This window comes from Teleopsis dalmanni, chromosome X, assembly GCF_002237135.1.
Source record: "Teleopsis dalmanni isolate 2A chromosome X, ASM223713v2, whole genome shotgun sequence".
Classification (NCBI taxonomy): Eukaryota; Metazoa; Arthropoda; class Insecta; order Diptera; family Diopsidae; genus Teleopsis; species Teleopsis dalmanni.
Window position 1 is genome coordinate 73,797,584 of NC_051848.1, and position 18,495 is coordinate 73,816,078.

The following is an 18,495-nucleotide window of genomic DNA, read 5'->3' on the forward strand; positions in this document are numbered from 1 at the left end:
TCGAGAGCAGGGGTTGTGGGGTTGCACTTCGGAGTCCTAATGAGGTTACCTATTTTTTGAGGAATTCATTGAAATACATTGTGTTCACAAATTCGCCATTCCGTTGAGACTATTTTCTGGACGAATATTTTTATTGTTATCGTCAAATAAAATTGATGCAATTTAGTTCAAAGAATATCGTATTATTTGGGTCTTCAAGAATTTAAGCGATGATGTCGTGGATTTGCAAAATATGTTCTTCATAAAAAGAGAAGGAAAAAAGTATTTTATTATTACAGAAATTATTGGGAAAAATGGGTGTTGATAAATTGATTGTAATATTATGATTATTATTATTATAAACCATTCAATGGTAACAGTTTATTTTGATATGAAGAAGAAAAATAAATTATTAGATGTGGTCTGAAATAGTCATATAACATAAGAGAAATGGTAATAATAATACAGATGACCTTAGTGGCAAAATTAAATAGTACTCAATTAAATTTGGATATAAAGAACCTGTTGAAAGTAAAAAAAACTTTAAAACTCTGTACGCTATATCTTGCTTATTGAGTAGAATTTTTTTTTGTGTGTTGGTTGCACTGCCACTAAAGTATATGGCAGTATCTCTCAGGCAGTTGCGATAGTTAGTTTGATCAAAATCTAAATTAGTGCGTTTAATGATTATTTGTATGGAAATTTATCGGATCTGTGAGTTTTTGTTGAATATTTAATAAATAATTAAGTGCAGCCAAATATTCCAATGTTAAAAAAGATCTTTGGCGCCGATACGGTTAAACATTTTCAGAAAGGTAAAGAAAGTACAGCAGATGATACAAAGTCTGGACAGTCTAATGCAATATTCAATAGACTTAATAAAATTATATTATATTATTCCTTTGCCACCACGAATATAAAATGCTGAACTCGAAAAAAATGGAAGTCTTTTTAAAAATTTTTACTAATTCAAAGTTTAAAAATTGACTTCTAATAAAATTAATTTATTGACCATACAGCTGTTTCACACATTTAAAAAACATTTTTAGTAACTAAATTGAACAGTGGACCAGCGTTTTAACACACAATGCCAATGAAGACTTGATTTGTGTTATTCAAATTTTGAGTTTGAACGCCCATATAACACACTATATACCTATATATTAGAACCACACAGGGTTTCAAAATTCTTTTAATCCCGCTTTAAAAATTTTTTTTAAAAAAATGCTTAGTAGCTTTGTTAAGTATTCTTTAAATTCGATGAAAATTAAATGTTGATTTCAAAATCTACTTCGATGTTTTACTCAATTAGGTACCGCTGAGGATCAACAGATCCTTGAATGAATAACAATCAAACAAATAATGCCAATCTGAACTAAAATTCAAGTTTCTCAATTTTAATTATTCACTTTTACACAACAATAAAGCATAAACCACAGCTATATAAATTTAATTAACTATTATAAATTATTATTTATCATAAATATGCACGATTGTTATATTATGTAAACCAGTTTAAAGAGTTTTGTGTGTAATCGAATACTGTAGTCAAGGCAGGAAATAAAAAAAAACAATAATTTATATAATTAAGGAAATTTAAGTACGAGTAACTGTGGATTATACGAAAATAGCATGTGCATTGGCTTTGTGGTTAATATGAAAGACCACAGCTTCAAATTGGCAGATTTAATTTAATATATTTGCAGTCCATATACATATATGTTCCATTGAGCCAATAAATATTATTGTTATATTTGGTGGTATCCAGAACAGATATGTGGTGCTCTCTAAGAATTACAAAATATATGAACAGTTAAACTATTAGATATATCCTTTCAACACTGATGATATTTGTTTAGCGTTATCAGTTGTACATAAAAAAAAATTTGAATTAAAAACTCAATTTTTGTCCAAAAATTATGTAAGAAATTATGGTTTAAGAGGTATTTTGACTAATAATTTTGAATGGATGTCTGAAATAGTTATATCCCCAGCTCAGCAAATAACTTGATTCAATACAAAATTTTTTGAATTGAAATTTTCTCAATGTTACCTGCTTTCGTTATAAAATAGAATTCATGTCATAGATAAGTAAAATTCTAATTATAAAAAATAATTACAATTAAAAAAATTAAAATATTTTTAAAAACCAAAAGTTATTTAATTTAAATAACAATAGTCATTTTAAAATAAAACTTTTTCATAAAAACTTTTTCAAAAACGAAAGGCTTGATTATATTTACGACTATAGTTTCACAATTGCAATGGTTATTATAATTATTAATAAAAATAATTATCTATAATAAAAAATCCATAGGATCCAGTTTCTTCACACACAAACTCTTTTATTTCTGAGAATGCCTTATTACTGTGGATTGGCTATGCATGCAATAAGCTGAGAATGCCTTGTAGTGCACCCTGTTTTCGCTAATGGTGGCTCTGATGACCGAGTTCGTTCCAGTATAATGAAAATATCTGAACAACTTACTTTAAGAACAAATAATCTTACTAATAACAAAAAATTTGACAAATTTTGAGGTTATATTACCGCAACGTTACATGTTAGAAAGCCATTCCCTCATCAAGCTAGGGATCATAGAGCAAACACTTCTGGTTCCAGAAAATTCAAACTTTCATTTTCATTAATAAATTTTATAACATATTAAAATATGAAATGACTCATAACTTATGTCAATAATTATTATACTTATGAAATAATTAAGTAATAAATGAAACATATACATTATAACACCTCGTTACCCCTTCCCATAGTTTATTTGAGCGTTATTTTCACAGACAACAAAACTGCATAAAATTAAATTTTTAAAACTTCGAATATTTTGATATGCAATATTCTGATTTTTTAATAATAATTTTATTAACCATTTCCCTTGCCTTTTGTTTGCAGGGCAAAATCCATATCCCTTAATGTACACATGCATATAAATATTGACAATGACAGCAGTCGTACCTGATAAAAATCAGGAAATAATAGGAAATTGACAACAATTCCGAGAAAAAAATGGATTGCTTTACTGCGTTCTCACATGAGCGAAATATTTGCATATGCATTGCATAAAAATATTCGAAATGTCATGTGAAAAAAATCATATCCTATATTTATTGTATATACATAACAGCGTACATTATTTTGTCCTCTATTTGTTGGAATAACCAGAAAAATATTTTGAATGTGCGGAAAGCGAAAAATAGCGCAATCCCCCGACACGCAGACCCAAATATACTCCACATATTCACATTATTTTTCTTGCCGTTATGGAAAATTTTCGGAGAGTTCTGACTGAAATGCTTATTAGGTTAGTGCTACTGTTGCTGTTTATGACGTAGAAAGTACTTTCACCACATATAGCATGCACTTGTGAAGAGTGCTGGATTCTGGTGCTGGCTACACTGGGTGTTTTACTTTTGCATGCAAATGTCAAATGCATGGATGAGTGGAGGTATGAAGGCTCATCAGTAGTTCCACTGCTAACAATAAGATTCTCAATGTTGAAGTAAAGTTCAGTAAAAAAACCTCAAAAACAGACAAAGACAGGTGTGTTAAATATGTATATACTTACATAAAAATAATTGGTTGGATCTGATACGAATATAAAGAAAAATATAGAACAAAGTTTTTTAAGGAATTGTATTACTTAACTCTGGAAGTTATAATGTTCAGTGAAGGTTTGTTACTTTTTTCAATTCATATATCAATTAAGGGCACATATTCCGAGACATCACAGGGCATAACACAGGTAGACATCTGTAGTGGTTGTCATCACAGATCCGACATGCCAATCTTGTCTTGAGAATGTGTCCAACACAGAACATTATCTTTTTTATTAATCAGTATTTGAAGGTATAAGACATTATATGACTTTTATTTAATCTTGTCTGAGAATGTGTTCAACACAGAACATTTTCCTTATTATTAATCAGCATTTGAAGGTATAAGACATTATATGACTTTTATTTAATCTTGTCTGAGAATGTGTTCAACACAGAACATTTCCTTTATTATTAACCAGCATTTATAAAAACTAGCTTAAAAATATTGGATCACGATACCTGATAATAAACAAAGATCTTACTGTTGCTATGAACAATCATCTTTTATCAATTAAAAAACTAAAAAATCTAAAGGAATTCGTTATCATTGCACCTACTTAAATCGGTAACTAAATCTGAAGAGCAAATGATAAATCAAGCTAAGCTCAAAAAGTATTTTAAATTTTGTGAGCAAATCTTTCAAATTGCTGATTTTTTATGGAGAAACTAAAAAATTAATGGTTTTTACAATAAGATAGATTTACAGAACATAGACCAAAAGTTCCCAAACTCTCAAATCCCACATTAACGGGACAGCATACTTATATCAATGCAGCTCATAGACAATAACAAAAATTCTCAAATTTTCTTCTTCATTAGCAGAACATATTAACTTATTTTGTTATATGTTAAGTAAGTATTTTCTGCTTTATAAATTGCTTTTTATAAATTGCTTTATAAATTTAGCATCTTATCCTGTTTTTAATTTCTTCTATAACGTCTAATAACTTCCACTCTCGGACAGTTTAGACAGTTGATTGAAAACCCTGCTTCATTTCTTCTTCATTTAAAAAAGATGTATATTCTTACTCGTATATAATTAAGCTAAAATCAATGCATAGTAAATAGTTTACACACATATATATATTTATGTATATAGTGGAGGATTAAATTCTTATAAGCCTACCGAACGTGTACCGGAGTGTGTTAAAGAATAGTGTAATCATATGCTTAAGCAAGGATCTAGATAGCCCTGGACAGTGGGACAACATGTTTTCCAGGGTGAGGTTTGATTGTTTCTTGAAATCTGTCATTTATGATCACTACTGATCATAAATTAGTCCTTTTTCATTATTGGTAGGCACATGAACTGATAAGGAATATTCAGCTCATATCACTCCTTAAGGTTGATGTGGTTAAATTCCATCAATTACTATGGTTCTGTCTTAAAAAATGCTCATAAATCAGACTTTTTTATGAACAACTCTTATCTTTGATCGATAGGGAGTTGAACTGATAAGAGAGATTCTGGTCAGCAGCGTGTTCGTTGATATTTTTTCTACACTCATGAACTATGCAATTTAGACGATATGTAAAAGAGCGGAAAAGCTTTTATAGTCATCTGATAATCTGAGTTATTTTTAAGGCTCTTAAAATCGCATATATAGGTATATATTTGAAATATTAGGATGGAATCGCAAAGATGTTAGAAATAATATATACCTTGTAGTATAGAATAGACTCTGGTACCGAAACGACTTTCCATTTTGAAAACATCACTATAAAATGATTGCAGTCCTCATCCCTGCTTTCCCATCTCTTGTGAGTGTGTTAGTTGTAGACTTATAATAAAACTTAATTGTAATCCGATTTAGCACAAGTAATGCTGGAAAAACTTAATAGACGTTTAAGTCATTCAACTTCTGTGTGCAGAAAATGATCATTTGTCCTTATTGTTGTAATTATCATTGAGTCCTGATGTATAAATGAACTATTTAAGCCAAAAGAAAAGCTTAATTCATTTGAAATTAACATTATAAACACAAAACAAAAAAAATTAAAATACTGAAATAGTAATGTGAAATATCATATTTCATGTTTTTTTTAATACAATGTCTAATAGAATAAAAAATAAAAATAAAAATAAAAAATAAATTTATTCAACGGAAATAAGCATAATAAAATTCCAACTACGAGACGATTTTTTATGCGCTTTTTGCAGAGATGACAACTGTTACTGTAACTGACTTAAGTGTAAGTTCGTTTATATATACAAAAATAATTATATATATACATATATAAGTACATTGTGACCGAAAGGTTTCCGGAAATTTTAAATAAAACGCAAAATTCTTAATCTTCATCAATATTTATTTTATCTCCTTCAAAATATGCTCCATTAGAAGCGATACACAAATGGCCAACGTTTCTTCCAATCATCCAAAACATTTTTTATAGGCGCTTTCCGGTATGGCTTTGAGTTCCCTCTGCGAATTCTGTTTTACGTCTTCTATGGATTCAAAACGCGTTCCTCTGAGTGGTAATTTGAGGTTGGGAAACAGGAAAAAGTCACACGGTGCAAGATCAGGTGAATACGGTGGCTGTTCGATGGTATTTATTGAATGTTTGGCCTTAAAATCGTTGATAATGTTGAACAAATTGAGGTGAATCGGAACAAGCCGGGCGTTGACACGTCGCATACACAAATTGTCCACCAAAATCAAACGAGCCATCTCACGACCGATGCCTAGCTCTCGTGCTATCTCTCTAACACTCACATGAGGATTTTTGAACACGATTTCCTTTGCCTTTTCAATGTTTTCGTCGGTGGTAGAGGTCGAAGGTCGTCCAGAACGCGGCATGTCTTCGACGGTCGTACGACAGTCCTGAAAGGCTTTGTACCACTCATAAACTTGAGTTTTCGATAAAACTGATTCCCCATAAGCCTTTTGTAGCATTCGCAACGATTCTGCACACGAAATTTCGTTCGAAAAACAAAATTTGATGCAAACTCTTTGTTCAATATTTTTTTCCATTGTTTTTTTCGCAACGCACTACTGAGGTGAACTGGTTTCAACAGCTGCCGTAAACGAACTGTCCGACAGATCGCGCTCATTTTGGCATAGTAATTAAGGACAGTGCTGCCAAACTACATAAACTTAAAATATCGAAAAATATACAGCGCGCGAATTTTAAATGAGAATTTCCGAAAGCTTTTCGGTCACAATGTATGTATTATTAGTATGTATTTATGTATGTATGTGAATATTTATAGAGTATTATAAGCAAATTCCTGGCTGCCTTTTTTCTTTATATATTCTGTCCTTGTATTTTACAGAATCTTCGGTGTCAATGGTTGTCTCAGGGACACATTCCTTAATACAAGTCAGAAACTTGTTATAACAATGGAAGAGCACAAGAGTTTTTATCCTGACAATCTTATTGCATTGTTGCACTTCTGCCTTTCGCTGCTTGCCATTGTTCGATACTTTTTTATCTGAAGGATATTTCCATGGCATGCATATTGTTAAGTTATTGGCATTCAACCTGCGATGTCTTTGAGTCTCTTCAAATTTACTGTTGTTATTTTGCCAAACAAAAATCTTACAAGTTTTTGAAACATTCAAAAAGTTGAATCCAAATTCTCAAAGTTTACATACAGTTCATGTGCGAAATTTACTTTGTAATTATATTAATTAATTTAATTTGAAAGTCTCTAACAGGAGAGTAAAGTTAATATTAGGTAGTAGTAAAATTTTTAAAAATTTGTGTAAAAATGTAATATATATGTCATCTTTTTGAAAGTTGGATTAATCTCTTGAAGAACCAAACTATATTCATATAGATATAGATACCTTCTGCTCAAAAAGTATCCGGATTTTGTTGTTTGTTAACTACTCCTTAAGTAATATACCTTTTTTAAAAACTTTTTTTGTTATGTTGGTGCACCCTTTCTTGACATATGGTACAAATTTGAGCGCCATCTGTTAATTTATTTACAGCAGCTGTTTATGTGAAATCACCTCACGTGCATTTAGCAATTTTTACTATGGAAAATTCTTCTTGTACGCAATTTTATGATCAAACACAGCACCACTGGATCCGTGCGACTTTTTCCTGTTCTCGAAACTCAAATTACCCCTTCGTGGTAAGCGTATTGAGTCGATTGAATCGGTAAAAGAGAATTTGCTGAAGGAACTAAAAGCCACACTTTCACGGGCCTACGAAAAATGTATGGAAGATTGGGTTAAGCGTTGGCATATAAATATCGCTTCAGAAGGAGCATATTTTGAAGGAGATAAAATAAATTTGGAATGAAATATAAAATGGTGTGTTTTATTTACAAAATCCGAGTACTTTTTCAGCAGAAGGTATATAGAATATTCTTATAAGTCTACAAGTTAGAAATGTTAAAAATTATCATTTTGTGACGTTGTGACGAAATGAATTTGTTTTTCTATAATTCAATTTAATATTCTATGAAATATAGTGTAATTTTATATCTATTCACATTAAAAATTTTAATTTATTCATTTCCCATGATTTCATCCAATTACCGAAATAATTATAAAAAGGATTTATTTACTTCAATAAAAATACAAAAAATTATTATAATAATACTCATAATTTTAACGCCCTGTAGTTATGTGTAATGAAATGGTGTTTTTAATTAAACTAATTTAATTTATATTGAAAATTAAAATGTTTCTGATTAACGTGAAATAACAGCATTTAATTAAGGCATAAATTCTTCATTTGATTTCATATTTCCCCCTTCGCTAAGCTTACCTTACTACCTACGAATTGAACTGCACTCATGCACTTACCTGAAAGAAAAATAAATAATAATTAATTAAATTATGTGAAATAAAATATATAATAAATATTTATTTAAAATTTTATTAAATGTGCAGAAATTGTAGCACATTTTTTCCACATTTAAATAATATATTGAATCGTCTCTCTTAGAATCGAACCATGAGCATCAAAAGCCTAAAATTACTTACACAAGTAATATTCTAGATGGTTTAAAACCCTGAGTTTCCCTTAAGTATCGCCGGTATAACTTAACCTAACCTACACATGTATTCATATAAATATATACACCATGTGAATATATATTATTATAAAGTCAAACCTCTCTATAGCGAACCTTACTATAACGAATTGCTGTCTATAATGAATTCCTCTATATATCACGAAGTTTTTTGCATGGACCAACTCTAGAACCAGTTGTTTAAAATTTCCTGGTCGTTTCGCTATATATGGCTTGGGCAACATTTTTATAAGCCTGGACTTTACATTTATTTCTTCAAGTACAGAGACATTGGAATACTTAACACTCTTCCATAAACCTACATTTCGAAAGCTTCAATCTTCTGTCTATCCAATTTTTTCATGGTACATATTTCGGCTGCATAAGTAGAAACAACAAGGCGTTTAGAAAACGAAGCTTCGTAGATTTCGTTATAGTCTTTGTTATATATCTTTCCATATTTTTATAAGTTTTGTTATTGCAGATCTTACCATTGGTATAAGATGTTTAATTTCTTCAGAGCTGCCGTCAGTTTTAGTTGTAAGGGATTCTAAGTAGTTAAGTTTATCTACTACCAAGAAGCCTAGAATCGTTGTTAAAACTTTTGTTTTGGAAATGTTGATCCTAAATCCATGGCGCCGACTAATGGATGCCAATTTCTCTATCAGTAGGTTCAGCTCCTTCATTGGATTCCTTCACATCTTTAGTTAATTTCAGAGCTAATTATTTCGTTCAAGTAACACTAAACGGAAATTTATTTTCATTTTTTATTATTTCAAATTATTTTATTTTAATTGTTTGTAGACTGAGTTATGTCTTAGCCTCCCCCTTACTTCCTCCTGCCTCCTAAAACGAACGGCGAGAAAGTAATTTTATTTTTCTTCTATTATTAATGATATAAACACGGATTGCAGTTGCTTGTGACATTTCGGTATAAAGAGTTATAGATATATATTAAATCTTAGCTCCATTTTTGTCAAAATTTTCAATTGAAATGTTGTGGCGTTTAATAAAAAACTAAAGTTTGTTACTTTATATGTACCGACTCTTTTAATGTTGATTGAAAAATATACATATGAACACATTAAAAATTCCAGTTTCAGAACTCTGAAAGCAGAGCATTAACTCTAGGCAACTGCGAACCTTAAAAGTGGGATACAACTTTTTTTGCAAAAAAAAAAAGTGAAATAAATACGATATTCATATAATGTCCGCTACACTGCCCTACTTTATGTCACTTTCACTTCTGGCCCTAATGAACTCATTAGAGTAAGTAAAATCGATGGCTACTACGCACTCTTTTGTTACACTTACTTGTATAAATACAATTAATTAAAAATTTAAACAAATGCAATTTAAGCCGGCATGATGCAGTAATTAATTTTATGCATTTTTCGCAAGGCTCCTTGCCAGCGTGTATCCTTTGAAAGTACATACGACGCCTTTGTTGACGACGAACACATGATGCCATATTAAGGACGAAAACAAAGCCGGCTTATGCAAATTACTCGGTTAACTTCTGGTTTGCTGCCATTCCTGATAGAAGCCAAATTATTCAAAATGTTTATTATTTATTGTATTTAAAACATTTTTTCTTACAGTTCAGATGTTCTGCACTCCTGCACTCCTGCGAAGCGTGAACGCCGTAATTATTTCATTAAAACTGAAGCAAATCTTCGCTTATTTGCATTGCGTTTCGAGCTTTTTTCTTCCTCGAATATCACAAGGATGCACTTATCCGCGTTATTCTTTATTGCTTTTGTTTTCATTTCATTTTATTTTGTTTTTATTTACTTTGCAATTTCTTTACTTTTGTCTTGAGCAATTATTTTGGTACATTTTATGGGCGGTAAAACATGAACAAATTGAAACGTTCACACTCACATGCAACCGCGCCACAATGCAAATTTCTGAACAAGAGGACCGCCTTTGTCCTGACATTCAACAGCTCCGTGTTCACTTCGTTAAAATGAAGTTACTTAGGAAAGTGTTTGCGCGACTGCTTTTAACGCTTTAGGAGCACAACGCAATTTTTAAACTTTTATTTCAATCGCGCTCTACTACGCCATTCTCACCGGTCTACTTAGTCTCATAGAAATGCACTTTAATCATACATAAAAATATATAAATACAAAATCAAACAAGTAAAGATGCTATCTCTGACTTTGCCGAAGCATAGATACCGTCAATACATAATTTAAAACTGAGGTCTTAAATATATGATAATATATATGTATATATATCATAACTTATAATAACATATATGTAACATACTACACAATAATACTAATAAGAACTCCTATAAATTTTTTATTCACGGTTATATATTTTTCAACTATTGAAGTTGGAAGAGCTTTTGGTGTGGATGGCAGTCAGAGCTGTGCAAAATCAATTAAATTACAAATTAAATTACAATTACAGAGTAATTATAATTGATAATTGAATTTCCAGATTATATGTGTATCAATATGCACATTATCGCTTAAAAAAACAAATGTAGGCATAAAGATAAACTTGTACTTATATTTGCATACACGTTGTACACACATATACTGCTTACAAAAACAACGATCTTGCCAAATTTGCTAAAAAAAATGCACACGCTTCGCATAAGCAAATGTAGAATCGTCAAACCAAAAAAGAAACAACAAAATGTTTACACATTCGCTTAAAACAAAAAACAAAAAAATAAAATTGCGCAAAACCACCCTTAAATGCATGCTCATTACTCAGCTTTCCATGATAATTTTTTTCTCAAATATTTATAACAAATAAATTCAAACTAAATTGAAATTCAAATTTTTAAAGTATATTTGGTCTTGTTATCACATTGCTACAAAATATTGAAATATATAATTTTAAAAATTTTATATATACATGCATATTATCACTAGACGATATTAATAAAAATTAGTTATTAAAATTATTGATTATATTCAGAAATATAAAAATACACATATACGTATATAACAGGGAAAAATTAAACATTGTACGCAATTAACCATTTAATAAATATTCAATAAAAAATTATTGCACATACAAAACCAAATATACATCCAGCATAAGACTTTGTCCAAAAATTTTATTCTTAAACTAGATATTACCATATTACTACTCATTGTTGTTATTATAATTTTTAAATCGTATTGAGCAATAAAAATAATTCTTAAAACATAAATGTAGGCATAATCTCATTACATATAAAATTATATTATTTGCATACACATTATACACACATACATATACTGCTTACAAATTTGCATATATTTATTTGATGCACAAAAACAACGATCTTTTCAAATTTGCTTTAAAAAATTTACGCGCAACTCATAGTCAAATGTTCAATCAATTAAACAAAAAAAAAACAACAAAATGTATACACATTCTGACACACATGCATATCAGCGCTTAAAACAAAAGAAATAATAAAAACATGCGAAATAGACACCTTCCTAAATTTCATAAAAAAAAACTACAATCCAAAACAAAAAAACATACAAGCAAAACAAACAAATATCATAGAGCAAAAGCATAGAAAAGTACACACGCAACCGAACAAATGAAACAAGTATACACATTTCTAAATACATACTTTCGATCACTGCACAAGACAGAAATACAAAAAAAAAACAGCAATATTAAATTCACAACTTCATGAAAAAAAAGCAACAATGCAACATATTCAGATTTCGATTTGCGTACAAAAGAAAAAATTTTTCTGCCTCTTGATCTGCTTTGAAGTTCTAATGGAACACTTCTACACACCAAATGTAAAAAACAAAAACAAGCAACCCAACAAAATACTACCCAGTAGGGACCGTCATGCTGCTATCTTCCCTTACATCATGCTTACTTTTCGCCGGTCATCATGACGAGTTCCTTTCCGAATTCCCATGACTTTAATTAGTAGTTGGCCGCCGAAATCATGCATGACTTGGTAAAGTGCAAAAGGTATGCGGCACGAAATACGGAATTGACATTCGTAAAACTTCGTTTACGAATCCAAATGCACTTTACGATGGAAGCATGTTGTAAGCATGACAAAGTAAACTAAATCGTCATGGGCGATGCTTGTGCACGCAAAATATGAGGTGATCATTTTCAGCCTTACGACCTGCTTCCAAAGAAGGTGGTCACCTTCTTTTGTAGCTTACGAAGTCAGTAGGTTGTAAGGATGTTAAATGCATGCTCTTGCATTTTATATATATTTATTCTAAAATAAATTTTTATAAAAAAAAATTAAAAAACAATATATTTTTTTGTTTTAATTTATTAGAAAAATAAATAAACATTACAAAAACAATAGATTATAAATTTTTTTGGTTTAAATTTTTTTTTAAATATAAGTATTATTAATTTTTTTTGTTTTAATTTTTTCTTTAATATAAATAAATAAAAATTACAATATTATAAATTATAATTTTTTTTGTTTTAATTTTTTTTTTATATAAATATAAATTTTTTTTTAATATAAATAAATAAAAATTACAAAAGCAATATTTATTGATATTATAATTATAGATTTTAATTTTTTTTTTGTTTTTTTTATTTGTTTTTTTATTATTATAAATATTATATAAATAAATAAAAATTATTTGCTGCTTTCTTCCATTCTGTGCTTTCCTTTAACATTCTTTATGGCTATTCGTATATCCGAAATATACTCCTTTTCTGTATAGCCATCTTTTTGCAAGGCTTCTGTAAAGAAAAATAAGTTTTTAGTTTTATTTATTTATTTATATATATACATCAATTTTTTTATACCGAATATTGAAGCATTTAAGAATTTAAATTCCTTAAATGCTTTTTTGGTGCCATTCCATCATAATTTAACTCCAGAACTAACGTTCGATCGATGATTCGATGTAAGTTTTTTTTTATTCCCTCCGGTTGAATAATGGATTTTATTAATTTAGCCTAAATGGTTTCAAAAAGAAAAAAATTTATAAATCGAACGAAGTAATTCAATTAAAATTTAATCAAAAATTTTGTATATTTAGTTTTTGATTGTATGAAATTAAACTTACATATTGAGCACTTTTAGTTGCACAAAGTGCGTCCATATTCCCCAATTCTTCAAACGTCTTGATGGGAAAGCAGTTATCAGAAACTGCTGTATCGCTTCTCTTTTCCATCATGTTCATGAGTGTGTGGAATTTTACTATAACGTCAATGTTACTTTCTGTAAAAAAAAAGGGATTCTCATAAATAATTTTATTTTATTTAGTAATGTTAGTAATGTTACCTTTTACTAATTTCAACTCCTTGAGTATCGCGTCCTGATTTTGAGAAATTTTTCCCACAGATTCTTTAATTCTGGTTAATCGTTCTTCCAATGTTAATTTATTTATATTAAATTCACTTTCAATATTATATTCAGCCATTTTTGTATGTTTGGGTTCAAATCCTACATTGATGTCAGATATTGTATTATTAGTATTCCCTGTATCATCGCAATATTCTAAATTCTCCTGAATTGCATCTTGCGTTAAGCTACTACTATTACTAACACTGGGATCAATGTTTTCTGATACATTGCGTAATGCTAACAGTTCTCTTTTCTTTTTTGCACATAACCGTCTAACATTTCTTTTTGAAAAACCTTCCATTTAAATAATTAGGAAACCACCAAATATATAAACTACTGTTGAAAAAAAACACGAAAACGGAATGAAAAATAATAACTAACAACTTAAATTAAAATATAAACAAATAATTAAATAATAACAATTATTATACAACAACTATTAGTCCTAGTGAACGGACGTATTTTTAAGCCGGTCTTGGTGAATTTTAAATTGCAGTTTAAAACAAGTAGATAACACGTATTTTTTTGGGAATTGTTTTGCTATTGACACAAAAACACAATTATTATTTAATAATAAAACAAACTAAAAAGTAACTACATAAAACATTAAATTGAAAATAGTGCGCGTTATTTCAATTTTCGTTGATTTTCTCTTTGCAAAACTTTATAAAAATACTCAAACAGCTGACAGGGACAACAGATTAATTTCTAAAGTTCAATATAAAAACGCGGTTAATTCTGTGTGTTGTTTTTTTCACACATGTAAACAGCTGATAGAGACAGCATTAAATTCTTAAGTGCGTATAGTGTTGTAAAACAATTAATCTGTCACACATTTTTTTAAAAATTTCATATTGTGTAATTGTGTAATACTGTTAATTGTGTAATAGTCTAATACTGTTAATATGAAAGAGTGTCACAAGTGTCGTGGAGGTATCCGCGGTGAAACTGGGTTAATATGTTCAGGTGTGTGCGGCAAGGCATATCACACAGCTACCAAATGTTCTGGTGTAGAGCAATTTAATATTAATTGCTTAAATAATCCTATGATTCATTTCAAGTGCGAAGACTGTGTGCAATATGTTCACAATGTTGATTTTGCACTTAGGGAAATAAATGAAAATGTGGGAAAAAATAATAATTATCTTAAAGAATATAAAAATGAATTTAAAGACGCATTGAAAGTTAATGAAAATGAACTTAAGTGTTTATTAAAATCTATCGAGGCTAAATACTCTGATAGAATCAATGCTCTGAAGAAAGTTCAAGAAGCATACGTAAATAAATTTACGGCACTTGAAGAAAAAATGTTAAATTTGTCGAATAATTTAAAAAAAGATAATAAATTATTGTGTTCTGAATTATTAAAAAAATTTAATAAAAGTGAAGATAAGAAAGAATCTTATGCAGAAAAACTTAAATCGAGTAATACATCTACTGTACCTATTACAGTGAAACCTATAAGGAAACAGTTAGGTGATGACACTAAAAAAGACTTAAAAATGAAAATTAATCCGTCTGAACTTAACATGAAGGTTAATGGTTTTCGAGCTAAAAATGATGGCAGGGTTACTATTAAATGTGTTACTTCAAAGGAACGTGAAATTCTTGCAAATGACATTAAAAAAAATTAAGTGACCAATATATAATCGAAACACCTGCGCTTCGATACCCCAAATTATTCATCTCGGGTATTAGTGAAAAGCTAGAAAATGAGGACCTAGTACTTGCCATAAAAAATCAGAATAATATTATAGTTCAACATATTAAAGTGTTAAAAGTTTATGAGTCTTATAAAAATAAAAAAACATTTAATGCGATTGTTGAAATAGATGGCAAAGCTTTTAAGCAATTTATGAAAGAACGTCGAATCAACATCAAATGGGATAGATACATAATATATGAAAGTTTAAACGTAATGAGGTGCTATAAGTGCTGGGGCTTTAACCATAAGGCGAGTGTATGCAAAGAAAATGACCATGTTTGTGCTAAATGCAGTGAAGTGGGGCATTCACATAAGGAGTGCAAAAGCGATATTGTCAAATGCATTAATTGTGTTAAAGCTAAAAAGTTGCTGAATCTCCATGATCTTTCCACTGATCACGACTCTAGGAATGTGATATGTAAGATCTTACAACGCAGAACTAGACAGGAAGCTGAAAATATTAACTACTAAATATGCAGGATCACAAAACACTTATCAATATTTTTTCGAGTCAACGGTGTGGTGTTAATATGGTTCATTTTAATGCAAGAAGCCTCTCTGGCCTTAAATTAGATTATGTTAGAAGTGTTTTTGAAGGCTCCAAAGTTGATGTCATTTGTGTTTCCGAGACTTGGTTTGATCATAACATAAGCAGCGTTTTTTTTTTCCTTGAACGGTTTTGATTTATTTAGACATGACAGGAAACATAGATTAGGTGGCGGAGTGGCTATTTTCTGTAAGTCACATTTAAAAGGTCAATTAGTGTCTGTCTCAATGGAAACTGAAATTGAACACATTAGCGTGCGTGTACTTGCTGGCAACTACAAAATTTTAGTTACTTGTGCCTAACAAAATATTTTTCTGCGATCCTCTCTTTGATTCTCTTCTACCTATTGCCGTTAAGTTTGATTTTCTTGCAGTATTCGGCGATTTCAATATTGATTTCCTATTAAATTCTGCTAAAGCAGCTAAATTAAATGACCTTATGACTATGACGGGTTTAAGTGTTGTAAATAACTCCATGCCTACTAGGTTTAGCAACAATGTACGACCTAGTCTTCTTGATTTAGTTGCTGTCTCTGACTTGAGTAAAGTTTTGTTTTTCGAGCAGATTTCGTTTGTGTCTGACCATGACTTATTATTTGTGACTTTTGATTATAATGCGACTAAAACATTTACTCCTACACAATTCTCTTTTTGGGACTTCAAGTCTATTGATACTCGGAGATTGTTCAGTGAACTGAATTCTGTTGACTGGAGTAGTTGTTGGTTTAGTGCATCAGTAGATGAAAAATTGGGAGTCTTTAATAACATATTGTCAGATTTTTTACATCGTTTTGTGCCGTATCGTACAGTATGTGCAAAAAATTCGTCTTGTCCTTGGTTTAAGCCTTATATTAAACGAAAAATTAACTATAGAAATAAAAAATATGCTGTTTGGAAGAAATATCCCACGGCACTCAATTGGATGCGATTTAAAGTGGCTAGGAATTTAGCTTCTGCGGCTATTTATAAAGCCAAATTAATGTTCTTTAAATCCAAACTTGGAGGTCGTCAGCAAACAAAATCTCTCTGGGATAATATTAAATCTTTAGGAATTATAAAAAACTCCACAGCTGTGTGCTCCTTAGATCCCAATAACCTAAATGATTATTTTGTTTCGTCTGTTGGTAGTAGATTGAGCGTCAATCCTGCTTTCCCTTGTCTTGAACATGCCGGCTCTGAGAGTATATTTAGTTTCGAGTGTGTTAGTGAAGAAGTACTTTTCAATAGTGTAATGAAAATTAAATCAAATGCAATTGGTATTGATAAAATTCCTTTGAAGTTCTTAAAACTCACTCTTCAGTCAATTATTTCTCCTCTGACACATATAATAAATCACTATTTTGCTTCTTCAACATTTCCTAATACATGGAAGCTTGCAAAAATTATTCCAATTGAAAAAAAGTCAAATGCATCCCTATGCTCTGACTTTCGCCCAATTAGCATTCTTTCCTCGCTCTCGAAGGTGTGTGAAAATATCATGGCTAACGCTATTCGTTGTCACCTAGATCGTTTTCAGCTTCTTTCCCCTTTGCAATCTGGGTTTAGAAAAGGTCATAGCTGCACGACTGCTATGTTGAAAGTACTTGAGGATGTTCGAATCAGCTATGATCAAAACTTGATTACATATCTATGTCTACTTGATTTCTCCAAGGCTTTTGACCGCGTTGATCATTCTTTGCTTTGCAAGAAACTTGTCAACTCCTTCTTATTTTCTAAGTCGGCGGCAAAATTTATCTTTAGCTATTTAAGTGGAAGGTCGCAGTCTGTTGTGGTATCGAATGAGTTCTCGACTTTTAAAAATCTTCACACTGGAGTTCCTCAAGGGTCAATCCTGGGTCCCCTTTTGTTTTCAATTTATATAAATGATGTCTTTTCAATTTGTAAGTATACTAAATTGCATGGGTATGCTGATGACATCCAAATGTACATTTCTTGTGATTTCACCACTATTGGTAATCTAATTCAAAAGATAAATGTTGATTTAAATAATATTAACACTTGGGCCGTTGAAAATAACATGCTACTTAATGCCAAAAAAACAACTATTTTGCCAATAAGTAGGTTAAAACTGGATGTAAATAGTTTGCCTCAAGCGTCTATTGGGCAATCCTTTATTGAATACAATACTTCTGTAAAGTGTTTAGGTTTCCATCTAAATACTAACTTACATGCTTGTGACCACATCAATCAAGTTGTTAGGAAAGTATACACTTGCCTCAGATGTCTTAATCTATCAGCGAGATTTACCCCTGTTGCTACTCGCTGCTTGTTGGTAAAACAGTTAATAATTCCTATTATTATGTTTTCCTCGTTAGTTTATTCCAAATTAGACGCGGTGTCTCTTACTAAGTTAAGAAGTCTAACCAATTC

At 30.2% G+C, this 18,495-nt stretch overlaps 1 protein-coding gene across 1 annotated transcript; it reads right to left on the reverse strand.

Moving 5' to 3' along the window:
- Positions 1-13,170: 13,170 nt before the first annotated feature.
- Positions 13,171-14,231, reverse strand: LOC119687004. The gene is made up of 4 exons (XM_038101143.1): positions 13,812-14,231; positions 13,594-13,748; positions 13,331-13,483; positions 13,171-13,264 (listed from the first exon to the last, which is right to left on the reverse strand). Exons 1-3 carry the CDS (start codon positions 14,173-14,175, stop codon positions 13,346-13,348), a joined length of 657 nt encoding a protein of 218 aa, XP_037957071.1. The 5' UTR covers positions 14,176-14,231; the 3' UTR covers positions 13,171-13,264; positions 13,331-13,345.
- Positions 14,232-18,495: the final 4,264 nt, after the last annotated feature.